The sequence below is a fragment of the Syngnathus floridae genome, chromosome 20 (genome assembly GCF_059516105.1).
Source record: "Syngnathus floridae isolate MCC-2025c chromosome 20, RoL_Sflo_1.0, whole genome shotgun sequence".
In the NCBI taxonomy this organism is placed as follows: Eukaryota; Metazoa; Chordata; class Actinopteri; order Syngnathiformes; family Syngnathidae; genus Syngnathus; species Syngnathus floridae.
The window spans coordinates 4,807,773-4,831,633 of NC_142432.1; the positions used below are offsets into that span (position 1 = coordinate 4,807,773).

General features: G+C 41.7%; 3 protein-coding genes across 8 annotated transcripts; 1 reads left to right on the forward strand and 2 right to left on the reverse strand.

Moving 5' to 3' along the window:
• Window positions 1-7,389: 7,389 nt before the first annotated feature.
• wdr37 (WD repeat domain 37) lies at window positions 7,390-16,014 on the reverse strand. Of its 3 annotated transcripts, none has more exons than XM_088363189.1 (14): window positions 15,886-16,014; window positions 14,155-14,433; window positions 12,803-12,899; window positions 12,498-12,593; window positions 12,234-12,298; window positions 11,020-11,158; window positions 10,814-10,885; window positions 10,659-10,703; window positions 10,475-10,551; window positions 10,146-10,380; window positions 9,825-9,966; window positions 8,799-8,933; window positions 8,375-8,489; window positions 7,390-8,314 (listed from the first exon to the last, which is right to left on the reverse strand). In XM_088363189.1, the coding sequence occupies exons 2-14, from the start codon at window positions 14,305-14,307 to the stop codon at window positions 8,183-8,185; spliced, it is 1,503 nt and encodes a 500-aa protein (XP_088219315.1). In that variant the 5' UTR covers window positions 14,308-14,433; window positions 15,886-16,014; the 3' UTR covers window positions 7,390-8,182. The 3 variants fall into 3 exon arrangements, with proteins under 3 accessions (XP_088219315.1, XP_088219316.1, XP_088219314.1); XM_088363190.1 differs by lacking the exon at window positions 15,886-16,014 and adding an exon at window positions 15,385-15,634 and having other exon boundaries at window positions 14,155-14,429; XM_088363188.1 differs by lacking the exon at window positions 15,886-16,014 and adding an exon at window positions 15,385-15,633.
• On the forward strand, window positions 15,668-17,996 carry idi1 (isopentenyl-diphosphate delta isomerase 1). 3 transcript variants are annotated; one of them, XM_088363201.1, is made up of 7 exons: window positions 15,668-15,825; window positions 16,216-16,383; window positions 16,791-16,963; window positions 17,032-17,124; window positions 17,192-17,322; window positions 17,387-17,491; window positions 17,579-17,996. In XM_088363201.1, the coding sequence occupies exons 2-7, from the start codon at window positions 16,229-16,231 to the stop codon at window positions 17,789-17,791; spliced, it is 870 nt and encodes a 289-aa protein (XP_088219327.1). In that variant the 5' UTR covers window positions 15,668-15,825; window positions 16,216-16,228; the 3' UTR covers window positions 17,792-17,996. The 3 variants fall into 3 exon arrangements, with proteins under 3 accessions (XP_088219327.1, XP_088219328.1, XP_088219326.1); XM_088363200.1 differs by lacking the exon at window positions 15,668-15,825 and adding an exon at window positions 16,004-16,019; XM_088363202.1 differs by lacking the exon at window positions 16,216-16,383 and having other exon boundaries at window positions 15,682-15,825.
• Window positions 17,987-23,544, reverse strand: LOC148380874 (copine-3-like). 2 transcript variants are annotated; one of them, XM_088363187.1, is made up of 17 exons: window positions 23,413-23,544; window positions 22,827-22,975; window positions 22,402-22,581; window positions 22,258-22,332; window positions 22,115-22,186; window positions 21,954-22,034; window positions 21,680-21,769; window positions 21,138-21,236; window positions 20,975-21,061; window positions 20,841-20,900; window positions 20,643-20,776; window positions 20,511-20,565; window positions 20,394-20,445; window positions 20,187-20,320; window positions 19,841-20,077; window positions 19,359-19,471; window positions 17,987-18,860 (listed from the first exon to the last, which is right to left on the reverse strand). In XM_088363187.1, the coding sequence occupies exons 2-16, from the start codon at window positions 22,956-22,958 to the stop codon at window positions 19,361-19,363; spliced, it is 1,599 nt and encodes a 532-aa protein (XP_088219313.1). In that variant the 5' UTR covers window positions 22,959-22,975; window positions 23,413-23,544; the 3' UTR covers window positions 17,987-18,860; window positions 19,359-19,360. The 2 variants fall into 2 exon arrangements, with proteins under 2 accessions (XP_088219313.1, XP_088219312.1); XM_088363186.1 differs by lacking the exon at window positions 19,359-19,471.
• Window positions 23,545-23,861: the final 317 nt, after the last annotated feature.

Sequence of the window (23,861 nt, forward strand, 5' to 3'; positions counted from 1 at the left end):
GAGTGTGAGTGAGTGTAAGTGAGTGTAAGTGAGTGAGTGAGTGTGAGTGAGTGTGTGTGAGTGAGTGAGTGAGTGAGTGAGTGAGTGAGTGAGTGAGTGAGTGAGTGAGTGAGTGAGTGAGTGAGTGAGTGAGTGAGTGTCAGTGAGTGTCAGTGAGTGTGAGTGAGTGTAAGTGAGTGTAAGTGAGTGAGTGAGTGTGAGTGAGTGTGTGTGAGTGAGTGAGTGAGTGAGTGAGTGAGTGAGTGAGTGAGTGAGTGAGTTAGGGTTAGGGTGAGTGAGTGAGTGAGTGAGTGAGTGAGTGAGTGAGTGAGTGAGTGAGTGAGTGAGTGAGTTAGGGTTAGGGTTAGGGTTAGGGTGAGTGAGTGAGTGAGTGAGTGAGTGAGTGAGTGAGTGAGTGAGTGAGTGAGTGAGTGAGTGAGTGAGTGAGTGAGTGGGTGAGTTAGGGGTTAGGGTTAGTGTGAGTGAGTGAGTGAGTGAGTGAGTGAGTGAGTGAGTGAGTGAGTGAGTGAGTGAGTGAGTGAGTTAGGGTTAGTGGTTAGGGTTAGGGTTAGAGTGAGTGAGTGAGTGAGTGAGTGAGTGAGTGAGTGAGTGAGTGAGTGAGTGAGTGAGTGAGTGAGTGAGTGAGTGAGTGAGTGAGTGAGTTAGGGTTAGGGTGAGTGAGTGAGTGAGTGAGTGAGTGAGTGAGTGAGTGAGTGAGTGAGTGAGTGAGTGAGTGAGTGAGTGAGTGAGGGTTAGGGTTAGGGTTAGGGTGAGTGAGTGAGTGAGTGAGTGAGTGAGTGAGTGAGTGAGTGAGTGAGTGAGTGAGTGAGTGAGTGAGTGAGTGAGTTAGGGTTAGTGGTTAGGGTTAGGGTTAGGGTTAGAGTGAGTGAGTGAGTGAGTGAGTGAGTGAGTGAGTGAGTGAGTGAGTGAGTGAGTGAGTGAGTGAGTGAGTGTGAGTGAGTTAGGGTTAGGGTTTGTGGTTAGGGTTAGAGTGAGTGAGTGAGTGAGTGAGTGAGTGAGTGAGTGAGTGAGTGAGTGAGTGAGTGAGTGAGTGAGTGAGTTAGGGTTAGTGGTTAGGGTTAGGGTTAGGGTTAGAGTGAGTGAGTGAGTGAGTGAGTGAGTGAGTGAGTGAGTGAGTGAGTGAGTGAGTGAGTGAGTGAGTGAGTGAGTGAGTGAGTGAGTGAGGGTTTGGGGTTAGGGTTAGAGTGAGTGAGTGAGTGAGTGAGTGAGTGAGTGAGTGAGTGAGTGAGTGAGTTAGGGTTAGTGGTTAGGGTTAGGGTTAGAGTGAGTGAGTGAGTGAGTGAGTGAGTGAGTGAGTGAGTGAGTGAGTGAGTGAGTGAGTGAGTGAGTGAGTGAGTTAGGGTTAGTGGTTAGGGTTAGGGTTAGGGTTAGGGTTAGAGTGAGTGAGTGAGTGAGTGAGTGAGTGAGTGAGTGAGTGAGTGAGTGAGTGAGTGAGTGAGTGAGTGAGTGAGGGTTAGGGTGAGTGAGTGAGTGAGTGAGTGAGTGAGTGAGTGAGTGAGTGAGTGAGTGAGTGAGTGAGTGAGTGAATGAGTGAGTGAATGAGTGAGTGAATGAGTGAGTGAGGGTTAGGGTTAGGGTTAGGGTTAGGGTGAGTGAGTGAGTGAGTGAGTGAGTGAGTGAGTGAGTGAGTGAGTGAGTGAGTGAGTGAGTGAGTGAGTGAGTGGGTGAGTCAGGGGTTAGGGTTAGGGTTAGTGTGAGTGAGTGAGTGAGTGAGTGAGTGAGTGAGTGAGTGAGTGAGTGAGTGAGTGAGTGAGTGAGTGAGTGAGTGAGTGAGTGAGTGAGGGTTAGTGGTTAGGGTTAGGGTTAGAGTGAGTGAGTGAGTGAGTGAGTGAGTGAGTGAGTGAGTGAGTGAGTGAGTGAGTGAGTGAGTTTTTTTTTAAAAAAAATGGTAACACTTGTTTTTTTTTTAAACTACCATGTATGGTAGTTTTTTTTTTTTCCCCAAAAAAAAAAAGAAAAAAACTACCATGTATGGTAGTTTTTTTTTTTAAAAAAATGGTAACACTGTAATTTTTTTTTTTAAACTACCATGTATGGTAGTTTGTTTGTTTTTTTCAAAAAAAAAGAAGAAAACAACTACCATGTATGGTAGTTTTTTAAAAAAAAAAAATGGTAACACTTTTTTTTTTTTTTAAACTACCATGTATGGTAGTTTGTTTGTTTTTTTCCCAAAAAAAAAAAAGAAGAAAAAAACTACCATGTATGGTAGTTTTTTTTAAAAAAAAAAATGGTAACACTTTTTTTTTTTTTTAAACTACCATGTATGGTAGTTTTTTTTTTTTTTCAAAAAAAAAAAAAAAAAAAGAAAAAAACTACCATGGTAGTTTTTTTTAAAAAAAAGTGGTAACACTTTTTTTTAAAACTACCATGTATTGTAGGGTTTTTTTTGTTTTTTTGAAAAAAAATGAAAACGCTTTTTTTTGGAAAGAAAAAACAAAAAACTACCATACATGGTAGTTTAAAAAAAAAAAAAAGCGTTACATGGTAGTTTTTTTCTTTTTTTTTTTTTTGAAAAAAAAAAAAATTACCATACATGGTAGTTTAAAAAAAAAACAAGTGTTACCATTTTTTTTTAAAAGAACTCACTCACTCACTCTCTCACTCACTCACTCACTCACTCACACTCACTCACTCACCCTAACCCTAACCCTAACCCTAACCCTAACCCTAAACCCCAAACCCTAACCCTAACCCTAACTCACTCACTCACTCACTCACACTCACTCACTCACTCACTCACTCACTCTAACCCTAAACCTAACCACAAACCCTAACCCTAACCCTAACCCTAACCCTAACTCACTCACTCACTCACACTCACTCACTCACCCTAACCCTAACCCTAACCCTAAACCCCAAACCCTAACCCTAACCCTAACCCTAACCCTAACTCACTCACTCACTCACACTCACTCACTCACTCACTCACTCTAACCCTAACCCTAACCACAAACCCTAACCCTAACCCTAACTCACTCACTCACTCACTCACTCACACTCAATTACTCACTCACTCACTCACTCACTCACTCACTCACTCACTCTAACCCTAACCCTCACCACAAACCCTAACCCTAACCCTAACTCACTCACTCACTCACACTCAATTACTCACTCACTCACTCGCTCACTCACTCACTCACTCACTCACTCTAACCCTAACCCTCACCACAAACCCTAACCCTAACCCTAACTCACTCACTCACTCACACTCAATTACTCACTCACTCACTCACTCACTCACTCACTCACTCTAACCCTAACCCAAAACCCTAACCCTAACCCTAACTCACTCACTCAATCACTCACTCACTCACTCACTCACACTAACTCACTCACTCACTCACTCTAACCCTAACCCTAACCACAAACCCTAACCCTAACCCTAACTCACTCACTCACACTCAATTACTCACTCACTCACTCACTCACTCACTCACTCACTCACTCACTCTAACCCTAACCCCTGACGCTAACCACAAACCCTAACCCTAACTCACTCACTCACTCACTCACACTCAACTACTCACTCACTCACTCACTCACTCTAACCCTAACCCTAACCCCAAACCCTAACCCTAACCCTAACTCACTCACTCACTCACTCACTCACACTCACTCACTCACTCACTCACTCACTCACTCACTCTAACCCTAACCCTAACCACAAACCCTAACCCTAACCCTAACCCTAACTCACTCACTCACTCACTCACACTCACTCACTCACCCTAACCCTAACCCTAAACCCCAAACCCTAACCCTAACCCTAACCCTAACCCTAACTCACTCACTCACTCACTCACACTCACTCACTCACTCACTCACTCTAACCCTAACCCTAACCACAAACCCTAACCCTAACCCTAACTCACTCACTCACTCACACTCAATTACTCACTCACTCACTCACTCACTCACTCACTCACCCTAACCCTAACCCTCACCACAAACCCTAACCCTAACTCACTCACTCACTCACACTCAATTACTCACTCACTCACTCGCTCACTCACTCACTCACTCACTCACTCTAACCCTAACCCTCACCACAAACCCTAACCCTAACCCTAACTCTCTCACTCAATCACTCACTCACTCACTCACTCACTCACACTAACTCACTCACTCACTCTAACCCTAACCCTAACCACAAACCCTAACCCTAACCCTAACTCACTCACTCACACTCAATTACTCACTCACTCACTCACTCACTCACTCACTCTAACCCTAACCCCTAACCCTAACCACAAACCCTAACCCTAACTAACTCACTCACTCACTCACACTCAACTACTCACTCACTCACTCACTCTAACCCTAACCCTAACCCCAAACCCTAACCCTAACCCTAACTCACTCACTCACTCACTCACTCACTCTCACTCATTCACTCACTCACTCACTCACTCTCACTCATTCACTCACTCACTCACTCACTCACCCTAACCCTAACCCCAAACCCTAACCCTAACTCACTCACTCACGCACTCACCCTAACCCTAACCCCAAACCCTAACCCTAACTCACTCACTCACTCACTCACTCTCATTCACTCACTCACTCACTCACTCACTCACTCTCACTCATTCACTCACTCACTCACTCACTCACCCTAACCCTAACCCTAACTTACTCACTCACTCACTCAGTCAGACTCACTCACTCACTCACTCACTCACTCACTCACTCACTCACTCACTCACTCACTCACTCACTTACACTCACACTCACTCACTCACTCACTCTCACACTCACTCACCCTAACCCCAAACCCTAACCCTAACCCACTCACTCACTCACACTCACTCACTCACTCACTCACTCACTCACTCACTCACTCACTCTAACCCTAACCCTAACCCTAACCCTAACCACAAACCCTAATCCTAACCCTAACTCACTCACTCACACTCAATTACTCACTCACTCACACTCACTCACTCACTCACTCACTCACTCACTCTAACCCTAACCCCTAACCCTAACCACAAACCCTAACCCTAACTCACTCACTCACACTCAACTACTCACTCACTCACTCACTCACTCTAACCCTAACCCTAACCCCAAACCCTAACCCTAACCCTAACTCACTCACTCACTCACTCACTCTCACTCATTCACTCACTCACTCACTCACTCTCACTCATTCACTCACTCACTCACTCACTCACTCACTCACTCACCCTAACCCTTACCCCAAACCCTAACCCTAACCCTAACTTACTTACTCACTCACACTCACTCACTCACTCACTCACTCACTCACTCACGCTCACTCACTCACTCACTCACTCACTCACTCACTCACTCACACTCACACTCACACTCACTCACTCACTCTCACACTCACTCACTCTCACATTCACTCACTCACACACTCACACTCACTCACTCACTCACACTCACTTACTCTCACACTCACTCACTTACACTCACTCACTTACACTCACTCACTCACTCACTCACTCACTCACTCACTCACTTACACTCACTCACACTCACTCACTCACTCACTTACACTTACTTACACTCACTCACTCACACTCACTGACACTCACTCACACTCACTCACACTCACTGACACTCACACACTCACTCACTGACACTCACTCTCACTCACTCACTCACTCACTCACTCACTCACTCACTCACTCACTCACTCACTCACTCACACTCACTGACACTCACTCACACTCACTCACTCCCTCACTCACTTACACTCACTCACTCACTTACACTCACTCACTCACTTACACTCACCCACTCTCACTCACTCACTCACTCACACTCACTCACTCACTCACTCTCACTCACTCACTCGCACTCACTCACTTACTGTCACTCACTCACTCACACTCACTCACTCACTCACTCACACTCACTCACACTCACTCACACTCACTCACACACACTCACTGACACTCACTCACTCACACTCACTGACACTCACTCACACTCACTGACACTCTCACTCACTCACTCACTCACTCACTCACTCTCACACACTCTCACACACTCACTCTCACTCACTCACTCACACACTCTCACACACTCACTCTCACTCACTCACTCACTCACTCTCACACACTCACTCTCACACTCACTCACTCACTCACTCATTCACTCTCTCACGCTCACACTCACTCACTCACTTACACTCACTTACACTCACTTACACTTACTCACTCTCACTCACTCACTCACTCTCAGTCACTCACTCACACTCACTGACACTCACTCACTCACTCACACACTCACTCACTCACTCACTCACTCACTTACACTCACTCACTCTCACACTCACTCACACTCACTCACTGACACTCACTCACTCACTCACTCACTCACTCACTCACAGTCACTCACTCACACAGTCACTCACTCACTCACTCTCTCGCACTCTCTCTCTCTCTCTCTCTCTCTCACTCACTCTCTCACTCTATCACTCTCACACACTCTTACTCTCTCACTCTCTCTCTCACACACTCATACTCACTCATCACTCACTCACTCACTCACTCACTCACTCACTCTCACACTCACTCACTTACACTCACTCACTCACTTACACTCACTCACTCACTTACACTCACTCACACTCACTCACTCACACACTCACACTCACTGACACTCACTCACACTCACAGACACTCACACTCACTCTCACTCACTCACTCACTCACACTCACTCACTCACTCACTAGTGACTCGTTAAACACACCTGCGTGAAAAGATTTAGCTCATTTTCACGTTCTCGGTAGCTAAAACTTTTCACGCAGGTGCACTTAACGAGAGAATCACACGGACACTCCATTAGGTACACCGCCATTTTCAAGTGTACCTAATAACAGGCCACTTTATTAGGGAAATATCATGGTCAAAGGTCACAGGTATCAAGCTCTAGTCCTCGGGGCCACGTTCCAATATGTTTTCCAAGTTACCCTCGTTAAACGCACCTGCGTGAAAAGATTTAGCTCATTTTCACGTTCTCGGTAGCTAAAACTTTTCACGCAGGTGCACTTAACGAGGGAATCACACAGACACTCCATTAGATACACCGCCATTTTCAAGTGTACCTAATAACAGGCCACTTTATTAGGGAAATATCATGGTCATATAATTTTCACGTTCTCGGTAGCTAAAACTTAGGCGCCCTTCTCCCCTAAGGTTGTGTGCTTCACAATAAACATCAAATTGACAATTTCATTCCCTTAAAATCAAACCTTGAACATCCTTATGTAGTCTTCCATTACTCTTTCAATGAGATCAAAAGATCCGTCACTATATTTTCAATTCAATGAAGTGACTGCTAAAAGACATTACAAAGACGTGAAACTTTTTTTTTTTTTAAGATGCATGGATGGGAAAAAAACCACACAGTTCTCCATGTACCTCGATTTATGTTCACGTTTTGGTACAGTAAAAGAACAAAATGGATGTTAGTATACAAAGATGCAAGAGGTCACACAAGGATCTTGGAAAACATTGTAAACGTCACATTGACACATCGTGAAATGTGAGCAGTAACCAACAAGTACACTTGAATATGTAACATGACAGCAAATTAAAAAAAGAGAGAAACATTTGAATTGGCAACAAGCTGGTGATGGTGCATTTCACTGCAGAATTACAAGGTGACTAGTTGGACATAGCAACTCCTAAACTAGCACTATTCATTTACAAATTCTTCACATGAACGATTGTGCTGCTACACTTACAAGACTGCATCATTTTTCGAAAGGCTGGAAAAAAAAAAAAAACCTTGACAAGGAAAAGTCCCACTGTAAACATGGAACAAGGCAACTCAAGTTTCAACTCTCAGTGTTAGGTAAAAAGCACGATGGCCCATGTTTTTTGGAATGGTGAAGCTAAAGGAAGCAAATAATTTGGATTTAATGTGAGGCACAACTCCACCTTGACCAAAAAGGATTAAAAAAAAAATGATCACAATGAATGTTCTTCCAAACAAAAAAATGAAATCAGGCAACAACACAATACAAACACTGTATATTGTCTTCAACATGAAATAGAAACATCTGGAATTCTCTTCATGCAACCGTTCAGCAGTAACTTAACAGCAGTGATGTGAATACACGTAAACACTAGTCACAAAAAAATTGGTGATATTGATAACCTTTCCAGAAATTTGTGCACGTTAGCATTTCACTAGACTTCATTTCTCCTGCAGCAAAGCGGGGATGTTGATGTTCCATCCGATGGCCTGCCGGTCAAACCCGCAGGTGAACAAGTTGCATGTTTGGTTCTCCTCGTTCCACGCCGTGCAACACACCATGCGCCTGTGGCCCTGCATTGACGCATGTTTGATGTTAACGATGCTCAATGACGCTCTCTCGGATTCTCTTACCATTCTGTTGCTGCGAGGCAGCCGGGCCAGCCTCACTCCGCTCATATCAAACAGCCGCACTTGTCGATTGTCGTGCGGCAGAGCGATGATCCTCTGGTTGGCCGAGACGCTTATCCTAGCAATAATCAAGTATTTAGAATAGAATAGAATAGAATAGAATAGAATAGAATAGAATAGAATAGAATAGAATAGATCTTGTCATTGTCTCACTCGTACAACGAAATTTAAAAGTGCCAGCTGATTAGTGCATAAAATAAAATAAATAAATAAATAGAATAAAAAGATTAAAAAAGTACAATCTAAAAGACCTACAGAAGAACATACACGGACAATCTTTTTTTTTTAGCGGCATTTAACGTGACTACATACACGTTCAATACAGTCGTCACGTTCTGATAAATAACTTTTTCCTCGATCGACCAACCTGTTGACAGCCGAGTCGGTGCGGATGGTTGCTATCGGTGACCTCATATTTTTCAGATCCCACACTTTAACTGTACGATCATCACTCCCGGACACCACGTTGTCCCCGACCGTGAACACTGCTGATGTCACTGTGCTACAAAAAAAAAAAAAAAAACTTTAAAATGTTACCTAGATTGTGATTTCCACTGTGAAACACACAAACACAGGCTTAATTCAAACTGACGTGAAATTAAGGGATAATTAGTGGGGACTAAACTCCTATAAGAGAGGCAGATGCTCACAACGTCTAACCCAACCGGGACCACGTGAGGCGGGGAGGGAGAGAGATTGGAGGTCTACTAGGTTGTCAGACAAGGTAATTTATTAAAAGGTTGATTAAGGTTAAAGCGTCTTTAGAAAGGGTGCAGGAGGAGGGAGGGGAGGGGGGAGTGCTCCACGCTACTTAATAGCCTCTCTGCTGTTTCGCTGACAGCGAAGGTCAAATTATTTTTTGAAAGGACACTAGGGAGAAGACAGAGGGAAAAGAATATACAGCAATGTACACCTTAAATTTACTTCATTAGGATTTATTCGAACCTCCATTTCAATTATTAGCAATGTCTCCTAAAGCTGGTGGCATCAAAAGAGACTAATTTGACAAGACGCTGAATTTGTGGAGGAAGTTCCTCTTTTCGCTGCTGGCTATTTTGTTAGCTCACACGCTGCACTTTTCGCTGCTGTGCATTGTTGTCAGTTAGCATTAGCGCTAATTGCTCGAGAAGAAAAGTGAAGCGGTGTTCCCTGAAGCTGGCAACCCATTCACGTTTGACATTGTGGCACAGAAATTAGCTGGAGAAATGGCAGCTTTGTTTTTTGTGACGCTAATTGGTTTGTGTGAAGTTAGGTTGGTATTCATAGTAATCTACATATATATAATTGTGCGGAGTTAGTTTCAGCAGAATGTGATTTTTTAAAATCGATTAAAAAGCTCTATAAATGAATCTAAAATCATAAATTAAATGATGAGTGTAAGTGCAACACTGACTCTGTGTGTCCCTGGAAGACATTGACGGAGTGGATGGATGGATCTCTGAAGTCCCACAATCTGAAGGTGGTGTCCCTGGATGAGGTGACTACCAAACGCTGGGTGGGGTGAGTGCAACAGTGGGTCAACTCCTGGTCATGGCCTGCAAAGAGAAATCAGCCTTGACCTCAAGTTATGAACTCATACTAGAAGAACATACTATTATACTACATACTAACTATTCAGTTTTGGTTCTCAGGCCATAAGAATAAAAAGCAATACTTTGGCGCCATCTTGTGGAATGTTATTTAATGTTAAATCTAGTATTATCGGCGGTCTTACCAGTGAGAGCATGCACCAGTTCAGAAGTCTCCACCTCATAAAGGTTGGCAGCACGATCCCAAGAAGCTGTCACCACCTGTCGGCCGCCCACCAGCCAATCAGCTGCGATGACTACACCCTGGTGACTTTTCAGGGTTGCCGTAGCAACCCGGACAGTGGGCACCTCGCAAGGGCCTTCGCCGTCCACCTCGCCTTCTTCTCTGTCTGAAGAATCCTGGTCATCGTCACACGGCGCCTAATATAAAAAGAAGTTCAGTTACTGTACAGAGTGACCTCAGGTACAAAAATCAATCCAGGGCATTCAAATTGAGCAGAATTAAGTGACTTACACTGACATCTGGTGGTGGCTGGGGGGCAGGTAGCTGCACCATGTAGCGCCAGATGTGAGCCGTCTGGTCCCCGGAGGCTGGGACGATGCAAGGACACATGAACAAACACGAAGATCGACATTCAATCACGTCGGCATGTGAAGCAAAATAACATTGACGCCAATATTCAAGTTTTGTTTTCTACCTGTGAGGGCCATCTGCTCAGTTGGGTGGAACTTGATGGAGTTGACTGTGGAAGACAAATCAATAAAAATGACTCAGAAAACTAATTTTTTAAATACTTGCAAAGAAAAAATTTGCATGAATGAATCATTTTAAGAGTATTGTGGTTGTGATTACCTGATCCAGCATGGCCACCATACTTAAGCAGGCATTTCCCAGTCTCGATACTCCAAAGCAGGGCTGAGTGATCTGTGAGGAAAGTAGGTCATGCCGTCATGAACATTTTTCCCAAAATAAATCGTAACCAAGGCAAAGCGATGGTAAATCTAAATGTAGAAACATTTTTGATAGCACAATTGATCGTCTTCTGCGAAGTGACGTACCAGACGATGCAGTTCCAAGGACGACAGGCTGAGTTCTGGTCACACTGAGGTCCCAAATTCCATCCCGATGGCCAACATATTCCTTCTGGAGATGGCACAAAGCTCTGGACCCTGTAGTAGCTTTGAAGCTGGATACAATCTGAAATGAGCAAATAAATTCAGACAGAGAAATGATTACAAGGTGCGAACTGGTGTAAAATGTATACTAAGATTGCCAGAATGAAGAAAAAAAAAGTAAACTTAATACAGTTAAGCTTGTGGCATGTCTTCAATTTGGTCCTTCACCACAAAACCGGAGATGATTATTTATCAGGGAAACCAGATAATTATTTTTAATAATGATGTTAAATGTCGTTTATTATAACTGATGTGGCTGAAATATCACACACCTGATCTGACTTTGGCCTCCCTCCCTTTTTAGAATAAACATGCTGCATTTCTACTGAAGTGACAACTCTCCGACACCAGATGGCGCTGTTTTTCTTTCTTTACCATTACACAAAAAGAGCATATATGTCATTACCAAATGGAGTTACTTAACTCTAGACTGCAAAAAAAAAAAAAAATCTCAGATGGTGGCACGCATGCCATTTTATTTAAGGTCAATTTGCGTAAATACTAAAGTCATGGTTTAGATATATATATATTTTTTTTTTTTTTTAATCAATTATGTTCTGCATTCTCCTCCCTAACTGCACTAAACCACAAACTATCTCTAGGACTTAACTCGAGAGCCACTACATGAGAAAATATGAGGTTTTATATGTCTGTCAATGCAGCTGTTGCTAAAAATAAGTTGAGAGACGAGATGCGGAGTCAAGGTCAGACTGCAGTTTAAAAAGAGAATCAGAGCATGTGATTAACAGTATACACGGGACATTACCCATGATTCTCCACCTCATAACTCTCGAGCGGCCACAGTGAAATTCAAATTGCACGGTCCACCTATTTTCCCGGCGAACGCGTACAATTGTTATATATAGCAAAGAAATTACAAAGGAAGAACTCAAGGGAGGTGAGATTGTCTAAAAGTACCCGAGGCTGTAAATGAATTACACTTAAACACATGACCTTAGAAGGGAGGACAAGATGAGTCCTCCTTGCCCTCACTTAGGAACAAAGCACCATTTGATCGTGACATCATTTCCAAATATTTACCCAGGTAACACATTTATTAAGTGTATAAAAAAAGGCAAACATGATGAGTCCGATACCTTACTAGTTGATGCTTTGTAGGTCGTCTTCAGCTTCTGTGACAGTTGGCTGGTGCTGTGGCTGGCTGTGGGACAAACACATAGTTGCTTTCACTGCTGCTCATTTTGAATTCTCACTATGATCTAATTACTGGCAAATGTGTTTGTTAACCTAAGCCTTGGCATTTAAAAATCCTCCAGCGAAGTCACGTAATGTGCATTAGGGGGGACCGCACGAGCATAACAATAACATTACTCTAACAAATCCCGCAGGAAATACTAGACCTTTTGTTTTCAGGGCTCCCTTGGAGAGATCTCCTCCCTCAAGATTCTGTCCGTCGCCAGTCAGACGTTCATTCAGGGAATCAATTTCCCGTCGTACTGTAATGTTAGCACAGTGGCGAGGTTTTAGAAGACAAAAAAAAAAACATTCCGGTTTAGACAATCAATACCTAAAGGTCAACAAAGTATACTCTAAAAATATAAGCTGACAAAATGGTTATTGTTGCCAAGTTTTCAACTATTGACGTTGCCTTGGTTACATTTTCTTAAAGCACATCTCAAGGTCTGGATGAACGGGACGAACTCACATTCGAGGTTTTCGATGTAGAGATTTTCAAACTCTCGTTCAATCTGGCCGAATAGGTCGAGAAGATTGTTACGCAGAGAGTGGGGCAGCTTGGAGTCCTAGAGAGACACAAAAACGTAGTAACAGATGGAATTGTTCTTCACTTCAGCAGCGGGATGAGAGTGTCAATCACAACCAAGCTTTATTATTATTATTATTATTATTATTATTATTATTATTATCCAGTTAACCTACTTCCATTGTAGGTGCTTGGAAAAAAAATACCCAGTTACCATGAGCCCACCAGTCAACAGCAGCACAAGCTAGCATGACAGCAAACGTCTGCCTTTGACAGCTCAAATGAAGAGCTGAATCTTATTTCCTTTCACTCGCCAACTATTAAGAGGGCCCAGGGAACCGAATACTCCGCTGTCACTCTTTCATCTGGCACAAATTCAAAACCAACAGTGACGTTCGTCTCCTGTTCATTGTGTTGCCACCACCGGCTCGGAGAAAAAAGATCAATTCGAAAGCAACAGGCGGCCATTATGTATATAAAGCTGCTTAGTGGTGCCCCTAAAAAACCTGCAGCATATTCAGGATAATAACGTCAGTGTGAGAAAAGTGCATTCTCCGGGTTGTTTGTGAGTTCGAATATGGTAAGATGAGACAGGGAACAAGAGTAGTCGCTGGACATTAACTGAGTCAGCAGGTCGAGAGAAGGCTAATCAGAAATGGACAAGCAGCCTATATTAAAACTTGATGAGACAACGGGTCAGGGCAAGTTGCAGGCTCTTGTTGCGAGTGGCTGATAAGAAAAGGAAAGTGACAATTAATTGATAAAAATATATTGAATGCTTTGAAGATCATTTTGCATATGGGTGTACTGCAGCTCCGTTTTAATAGCAGAAACATGAGAACTAAAAAAATCTCACACAACCTTTCCTCACCTCATCACACGGATGATGGAAAAACATTGAGACTGGGCTCTAATGTTAACAACCAGGATCTACTTGATCAAACAGAAAATGTGATCTAGTCTCGATAAGTAAATACTAGCCAACCTAATATTTATGATCTTCCCTTTCTGGTGGTAATAAATAAATGACGGGTAGGGGTAGGGTAAGGTCTACTAATTTAACTACCGTTGGAGATGAATCACTAACCTCAACAGTGGTCTAAAAAGTCTGAAAAAGAAAAACAAGCACTAAATAAATAAGCAATGCTGCTCAACCTGCCACTTGCAGCTCTTTAACCAAATAATAGTAAAAGTAGCAGCACCAGCTGTCAAATTTTGGTAGATGATTTTGCATATGTTGAGAAGATACAGTAATAGGTTAAAAATAATTATTAGAATTAAACTGTCGTTCTTACCTGTCCCTCCAGCATGTCTCCTCTGTGGATGCCAGGTGGCCTCTCTTCCGTACTGTTCGTGCGCCGAATAGACAGGCTGTGAGCCTTGCGCTTTTGTTTGGGGTGACGAGCAGTTGAGGCAGAGCTGCCGCTACTCCCACCCTCAACAGGCATCCCGCCTACTTTTTTTTGCACGGCCCTGCCCCCCTGCTCACCTCCTACCTGAAGAGCAGGCCGATAAAATCGGACAGGGCGAGATGGCTGATGGCTGGGCAATGCCGGTCAGTTACCACCATCTGCCTGCGGGTAAAAAAAAGGTGTTCAAGGTCACAATAATTGCAAGATGAAAAAGACACCAAAAAAAAGGGACAGCCTTAGCTATAGCCTCAATCATAACTAATAAAACAACAAGCAACTGTGATGTATCTTCTCAGGATGAGCAATATGTAAGTTAATACAAGAGTGAAACTATTTAGTGAGCAGAAGTTGTTTTCAATTATGCAGTTATCAAAACGTTGACACTAAAAAGATGTGTTTGCTTTTTCGTTTTGAACTTAGGTTGAGTGAATCTTTACAGCTACTTTTATCTTCATTTATATTTGTATCTTAAATACAGATTATGAGTATGCCACCTTTGGCATGCCTCCAGTAATGCTAAGATTAGACAATAATATGAACAAGAATGCCTGAAGGGACAAACATAACTAACTGGTTAAGAACAGGCTTTTCATATACTTAGTTAAAGCAGGTTATGGGTTAATTTGATCTGAGGTTCTTTAACTTTTATGCCGAGTACCACCGAAAGAAAGATTTCATATAAAATAAGACGTTTCATTCTTTAAAAAATATATCATATGATCATAATCCACTGTTACATTATGCAGTGCATTCAAATCCCATTTAAATCTAATATAATGAATTTATTAAAAACGCATAGCACATCAATGTCGAACCAACATTCATGTACATGCTTGATAAAAACAGTTCTGAAATCAAACGTAGAGTTAATAATATTCAGACATGTTTTAAAATGCCAAAAAAAATAAAATACGAATACATTTCTAAACCAAAGCCTATAGCAACTAAATGTTTGGAGTTGATGGTAGCGTCATCAGTGTGTCGAAAAGGCCAATTAAAATGCAAAACGACAGAAATATAACACAAACCATCTAAATTCAATTGACATATACCAAAATTACTAAACAACGTTGACGTTTTGTAACCAGAATAAACAGCAAAAGGCAGACTCACCGCGGTTCTGGTTCTTCTAAATGAGCGAACCTAGCACATTCTTTCGTATGTTAATGTAAACCACTAACTCTCACTGCAGCATTGACTTGACACACGATTATAAAATAATATTCCGGATAAGATTCTAGTACATAAAAGCTGACAAACAACGAAATGTCAGTGGATTATAAATTGCCACGGCCGCTGAGATCTTAAATTTTTGACACATCACGTCCAGCAAGCGTCCAAGGACTTCCGTGTTACGCAGTTTGTGTTATGTTCACACCCACCAATCAGCTGTCACGCCGATGACAGCGACCAATAGAAGAGCAGTGACGTAACACGCATGGACTCGTAGTCGAGCGATTCATGCACGGTATGGCGCCCTAAATGTCGTAAGCAAAAAGCTAAAGGGATAAAAGACGTAGCGGATTGGCTGTCCAACACAAGACATAGGAGTCGGTAAGTCTTTTTTCCTCGTGTTTCCTTTAACGTTCTATAAAGCACATACAATACACGTACTTGAGTTACTAGGCCTGGGTGGAGCCGGGCATCACTGGTCCGATGGCGTGCGTGATAAGATAAGTGTTGATGGTAAAACCAGAAAAGGAGTGATGGAACGAACCAATGTCACGGACCGGGAGGGGAGTACCTGGGTACAATAGTGATATTTGTATTTTGTTACTCGCCTCTTCGCTTAAATTGCTTAAACTACTTAATTTATTCAGACAGGATGACGTAAAATTTGCACTGTAAAGCAAACGATGTGAAGTGAATGTTGTGATCCGGTCCGGAAATCCGTTCTATGTTTTAACTGCACCCAACATTGACGTGCACGTGATTGGTTTGCAGCTTTGGTCACACGATGGTGCGGGCCTTATGGGCGGTGCTACGGGCGGTGACCTCGCAGGGAGCAACCGGGTTAAAAACAAACGTACCTGTCGGTTACGCAGGCGCGCATCATCCTTGGAGCGGAGAGGTCCGGCGACACATTGGTGCGTGCTTCCGATCTTTATCCAGGTAAGCTTTTGGGCTCTCAGGCCTCCAATGAGTCGCTTAAGGTCACAACAAAGTTTATACTGTAACAAACTGATCCAATGGAAGGCCTCGTTTCAGGCTGGTTTGCCGCAAAAAGCCGCATCGAAATTATGCATTCTTTGCAGCATTCCTTTCATAAACGTGCACGTCGTATAATATTTGACATAAAACGGAACTTGCGTGCATTCTTGCGTTTTGGGAGAACTAGTTGGTTAGAGGGCTTTACTAGATCATAGTTGAGTCGTCGACATTGTTTATTTGCACTTTTGTCCAACAATAGGACTGATGTCATAGTCTGAAATGGGACTTGCAAAAACCTTGCTCGCAGTTCTCCAAATCGGTTTTATGGTGCGTCAAGTACACAAAATGGATATTTTTGTTTGTTGCAGTGACATACGGCACCAACAGTGCTCAGCCAGAATGCCTGAGATAACCACAGAGCACCTGGATGAGAAGCAAGTGAAGCTGCTGGCTGAGATGTGCATCCTCATCGACGAGAACGACAAACGAATCGGCGCTGACACTAAGAAAAACTGCCATTTAAACGCTAACATCGATAAAGGTGAGTTTCACCCATCTAACCTCTTTACGTGTTTTTATTTTTTGTCTAACTACTACTTTTCCTTACAGGTTTATTACACAGAGCGTTTAGCGTCTTTATTTTTAACAACGAAGAGAAGCTGCTCTTACAACAACGATCTGATGCCAAAATCACTTTTCCTGGTGAGTAGCACATCCACACAAGATTTGTTTGTGTCATTCAAAGTATAATACTGTATGTGTGTTTCAGGATGTTTCACAAACACATGCTGCAGTCACCCTTTACACACAGATAGTGAACTGGAAGAAAAAGACGCCATTGGAGTGAGGAGAGCTGCTCAGAGGAGACTTGAAGCCGAATTGGGTATCCCCATAGAACAGGTAAACGGTTTGGGTTGGTGTGTTGTGGTGCATCTGATCTCACTTCAGTCTCGGTGATGTGCAGGTGACTCCAGATGAAATGACTTATCTCACAAGGATTCATTATAAAGCCCAATCGGATGGTGTTTGGGGAGAACATGAGATTGACTACATCATCTTCATGCAGAAGGTAGCGTCCAATGTCATGTTGACTGCTAGAAACATTGCATGAAATATCCTAACTGCGCGTGTAATTGCTGACTATATTTCTTTTAAGGATGTGGAGTTGAGCCCAGACCCCAACGAAATTAAAAGCCACTGTTATGTCACCAAAGACGAGCTACGGCAAATGCTGGAGAAGGCCAAGCGTAAAGAAGTGGAAATCACTCCCTGGTTTCAATTAATCGCAAACACCTTCCTCTTCAAATGGTGGGACAATTTGCAAAACCTGAACAAGTTTATGGATCACAAAAACATCCATCGTATGTAATCCCAATTAGTTAGGATGGTGGACAATAAATCTAGAAAGGCAAAGTCATGAAAACTCTAATAAGCTTCACAATGTAAAGTCATGGATAACAATAAGAATAGCCTATTTTTCTATGGTAAATAAAATCATGCCTGGATAAAGTATTGATATTTTACATCATTACACGCATTAATGACTAAGAAACATTAAAAAGTGTAGAATCGCATTGTCTCTTTTTATTTGCGATAAACATGTCGACTGTATATTAACACTGTTGCATATTTGTGTTAGCAAAAGGGTGCTAGTTTTATGGCATTACTACTCTAGGTTGTTTTAATCAGTCAAGCTATTCTGCATTAAATAACTGGAAGGTACAACGAGAAAGTAAAGTAATTAAATAGCTCAACTAAGTGCCCTTAAAAAAATATAGCATACTATATGGTAATGCAGGGTTTTGGCATTTCAGGAAATAAAATGGCAATGTAAAAAAAACGATAATCCTTGTGCAAAAATTAGCATTGTAATTAGCTATTTCATTACATGAAGATGTAAACTTGAGTCCGCAAACTTGTTTGTACTACTGACAGGATAGACGTAAAATTATTTAATCACTACTAACGCTTCATGGCATGAGTTCAAGACTAGCGCGATAAAACTTTTTTCTAAAAGCCTATACTACAGATTACAAAGCAGCAGTGTACATATGAGGATAACATATTGTAAATGAACATTTGAATACAGATAATTGGAGTGGCTATTAAATTGATCCGTAAACGTCCAGGTTTTTGTGAGCTACCTGAAAATATTTGTTTAAAGTATTTTTTTTTTTTTACACTATGCTTCATAGAGTATGATTGGACAATGATTTGTTTTAGAAGAAGGTTAAAAAAAAAATCAAGTTTAAAAAAAAAAAAAAGGTACTGTGTGATGGTGAGGGATCCGATCGACTTGCGCAGCAACATCAGATGGCCTCTGCAGACTTTGCAGCAGGATTGTTGTTGGGTGGGCTCAGCTTCATGGTGTTGCAAAACTCCACCAGCTGACCTGGAACCTCAGCCAACACACTCTTGGCCAATGCTTCTTTTGGACCCTGTGGCAATAAAAGGGCATAATTGTCATTATGGAAAACAATTGAAGAAAAATGAAATGGAAAAAAAAAAGAGAGACAAGAACTGGACAAAGACAGACAAAACCTTAATTGACTGCTGAAAATGATCAAAAGCAGCAGTGCACAATCAATTAAAAAAAAAAAAAAGAATGGTACCAAGAGGTCATGCCTACATTACTTTTTACCTTTACATGCATTACATATACAACACAGGTCATTTTCACACACATGCAGGCGAGGAAGAAACGGCAGAGATTGGGTACATGAAGAATACTTTTGCTCAAGGGCACTTCAGTGCTTCTAGTATTCCAAAGGTGCCTTACTAGTATGTCGCAATATCACACAGGAGTGGATAGACATGCTCTGAATTGTCTTACAAGTTCAAATGGCTTTCCATAAGATAAATGCTACAGTTTTTAGTTAAGGCAGAAAACAGCATGGGAGTGTTATAAGGGGCTTAAGACCAAATATGTGGGGTACCCCTATGAAGAAGCGGGCTCGTGGGGAGGCTTCAGTTTGAATAACCCAAAGAAGGACGCCACTTGTTGAGGTAATTCTGCCAAAACGCTTTGTGAAAGAGCTTGGCTGGATGCCTGCGGAGAAATAAGTCACACAGATGGCTACGTTGAAAGAGCATGAACACCCTTGCAAGTGTGTCATGGAAAAAGCTGGAAGTCCATGCAGTTTTATGGAAGGAACAATTTATGGAAAATTCACCTTGGTATAAAAGAGAGCATTTCATGCAGCGGCCAGTAAGGTAAGCAGAGCTGCATTTTTAACGTTAGCCAACAGTAGTTCTTTGTGGAAAGACTGCTCAGATGTGCTTTTGTATTATATGGCTGCTTTAAAGCAATGAATTAGTCACGTCAACAGCTTAAGCCGGGGGGGAACAAAAACAAGAGGAATCAACGTAACCACACACAAACTGAATTGACATTTAAATTAAAATTGTTCAGACTTACATTTTGAAACTTCCTGAATGGTACAAATTGAACAATGTCACGCATGGCAGCCTCGCCAGTCAGAGAGCGGAGACACCCATCGTCTCCGTCCAGGAACTCCATGGCGGTGAAGTCCGCGCCGCCCACCCCAACGATTATGACGGACATGGGCAGACGCGAGGCGTTGACGATGGCGTTACGTGTGTCATCCATGTCAGTGATTACTCCATCAGTGATGATGAGCAGCACAAAGTATTGCTTTGAGCAGGACAAAAAAAAACAACGGGTAAATCAGCTCCAAAAAATATAAATGCACTTTCCATATCATGTTTCTATTTTTAGTTTTCAATTAACTGCAGCTACTCACTGATGCAGTGCTCTGCTGCAGGGCTTGGTGTGCAAAACACGCGACGTGGTTGATGATTGGTGAGAAGTTAGTAGGACCATAAAGTTTCACTTGAGGAAGGCAAACCCTGTAGGCCTCCACGATCCCTTCGACACCTGCACAATGACAGCAAAAGGGATCAATCAACCCATAATAGTCCAAAAGCACCACCTCTCATTTCCAACATACCTGCACAGAATGGATTTGCGGGGTTGAAATTGAGTGGAAACTCGTGGGAAACCTGTAAATAGAAAATAGTTAAAGTCACTCATAAACAGTATAAAAAAAAAAGAAAAATAGTCATACCTGCCATGCTGGTGGAATCTGGGCGCCAAAGCCAAATGCCGGAAACATCTTGTCACTATACAGAAGTAACAAATAATATAATTGTCTCAAACATAAATCAAAAACACAAATATCTTATTGTGTTTCACATACCTATCGTAGTCCTGGATGACATTGCCCACTGACCAAATAGCAGAGAGGTATTCATTTACTCCCTGAGGACTGATGTAATGCAAGGACTGAGGTGACCTTGGATCTCCGTTCGAACCGGTGAAGTCTATTGCAACCTGCCGGAATGAAAATCGTTGAGCAGGGGAAATAAATCCTCAAAATTTTTATTTTTAAACTCACAGTGAAGTTGAGTTGACAGCCCCCCATAACGTAATCCAGGAATGTGTACTCTTTGACCACCTAAAAAATGAAAAGTTAAAAATCAGTGTTGTGATTAATTAAATGAGCACAATAAACAAAGATATTTATTATACCTGGCATTGCTTCACACTCACAACACCAGAGTTCTTGTAGCTTTTCTTCTTTTGTTTCTTTTTACTGTTGATGCATTCAAATTCCGCCTGAGGAGAAAATGGCCACTCTATCACTTCGGATCACACACTTGAGGAACAACGAATGAAACGCATATGCTCATACCGGAGAAGTGCGCGATGCTTCTTGAAGACGTTTCATGGTGGTCTCAAAAGTACCGATAAGATCATGCGAGCCATCGTTGTCATAATCAAAGCATTCAACCTACAGAGAAGAGAAAACCAAATCATATGGCGGACGAGATGATTTCAAATTGCCATACCCGGCAAATGATGAATGAAATGGATGAAAGACGTTTAGAGGAAAGAGAGAGCATTTCCCATCTAATCTAGTCACACATCACACATGTAAATCGTGTGAAGATGAGCAAAATCAAACATGACAAAACTCACTTGTCTTCTACACTTGAAAACAGCTTCCTTCCTGATATGTTTGCTTAAAAATTAAGAGAATATCGGTGCATCATCAGGCCTGGCGCTAAAAACACTAATCAGGTCTTCATGCTAGCAAAATATGGAAACGATGTTATGTTTAATCATGAAACTTTATGATTTCATCAATCTAGATTAACATTGAACTCATTCATTGATTTTTTTTTTGGGGGGGGTGTGGTGGTTATTAAAAATCAATTAAACATAAATATGTACTTTTATAGGTTTGTCCATGTCTCCTCCGCAGAGAGATTGCAGGGGGATTCGGAAGGGTCTCCATGTTGGATTCAAGTTGTTCTTCACCACCTAAGGACGGAACAAGTTGATATCAGCATTGCATCAAGCGAAAATACATTTGTGACATTTCAGATCAATCTGCAAGCCATGAAATTAAGTAAACACTAACATGTGGCCATTACATAAAACATCTTCCGCTCACTTGCTGGGAATTAAGTGTCTATTAACAGCATGTCTAGTATCACTTGTCTACCTCTGTCCTGTGAGCCAGTTGCCATCCAGTTTGTGTTTGCTTGTAAAATTCCAGATAGGGGTCAGACTTCCCAAAAAAATCCTGGCAATTATTGAAAAGAAGCATTTATAAATTCATGACACGAGAACATTTTTCAAATTAATCTTTAATCTTTTTATTACCTTGTTGTCCAGTTTTCTTGCTTCCACCTCGAAATTTGCCACCCTGTTATCTTTAATTTCTTCAGCACTGATCTACAGCAGGGAGGACAAAAAGAGTGGAAGAGATTAAGCCTACAATGAAGCATAATTGCTCGATTACTCACTGTGATGGTCCCTTTTCCTGCAGGGGACTTGTTCTTCAAGACCAGCGGCCTGGTCAGTTTTTTACTGGACACCACCTGGTAGCAATAAAAAAAAATATTAGAAACCAGTTTACTGGGGGTCCACCAGTGTCAGGAGAAGCTTACCTGGCCCAAGGTACACTCCAGTTCTCCTAAGAAGTCATCATCACTCAGATCAATGGTCTTATTGTCAATGTCATAAACCCCAAATTTTAATTTCTGCACCATCTCGAAGTAGTAGTCGATGACAAACTTTTTGGCAAACTTTGGGTTAAGGCAATTCTGGACTTTTTCTGTGCGTTCCAACTGTTGAGAAAGTCAATGAGTTGTTGTTATTATGCGGCAATTATAATTTGTTTGCATTTTCATTTAGATGATTAAAAAGTAACATCTAGTGGTGTGAACTAAAAAAAAATTGAAATAGACACAGGAATTTAAAAAAAATAATGCATGCTGATTATTGATCCAGTATTTCCATCTGAATATTACCGATGCTTAAAAAACAACAGTGCCCAGCACTTTTTTAATGAATGCAGATTCTCATTACTCACCTCATACCACTGGGACTCGGAGGTGCTGATTAACAGCACGCACAGAGGATCTGATTTGGATCCAATATCTTTATCCAGAAGATTATCACAGGAAACTGTTAGCTCCACTTTGGTCACACACTGAGCTGCCATGTCTGATTGTTAACAGGCTGGGATCAAAGAACAGCATGAAAAGTATCGTAATAATATTTTTATCTTCAATAAACGTGTGCAAAATTGAGCAAGTAATGTGCAGTGATTAACACAGATTCGTTTTTCTAGGTGGTTACTTGCGGAAAACTATTGGGGGCGTAAGGGATGTTGTTAGTACGACAAATTAGAAATATGTGCGGAAATTCGATTGACTCAACGTAGTTTCAAAATCGCAGTCTTCAGGTTACATAACATACTTTAGCGATTAAAACGTCACACAATGTTGTTTCGCTTTTCTGTGGTAGGCATGTTACGGCAAAGCCTTACGAATATTGATTTAAAATATGTTACAACTACTTTGTTTCGCTTAAACAAACCGCAGTAAGCTAAGCTAGCCACTTACAACACTACGAATTACGATCGCGCTTTGGAGATGATTTAAAATGACACTTACCGTTAGAAAAGTGACACACGTCTTCAGTAATGAATGTTTCGACTGTTTTTTAGGCGTGGTTAGAATTTGTTGAAGCTTTACAACGTCGCTCTGTCACAACCTCACCGTTCGCATGGTGACTCGACCACGCCCCTTTGTTGAGGCAAAAGGGAAAGAAATAATATCAATAATAAAAATCATCATCATCATAATATTAATAATAATAACAATAATCATCACGTGTATTGTATTTTTGTCACTAAACAAATATTGTGGAATGTAAATTCTGTACCGGAAGTACAGTACATATAGCGTCCATGAAAGTAGTTCTCATTTACGTTGATAGAGGGCGCTAGATTTGGTGCAAAATAGTAGACCCTACATCTTTGGATGGGCGTTTCTTTATTGTTGCAATGACTGACCTGCAGCTAAATGTTGCAGGGCACATAATTTTATTTAATGATAACATT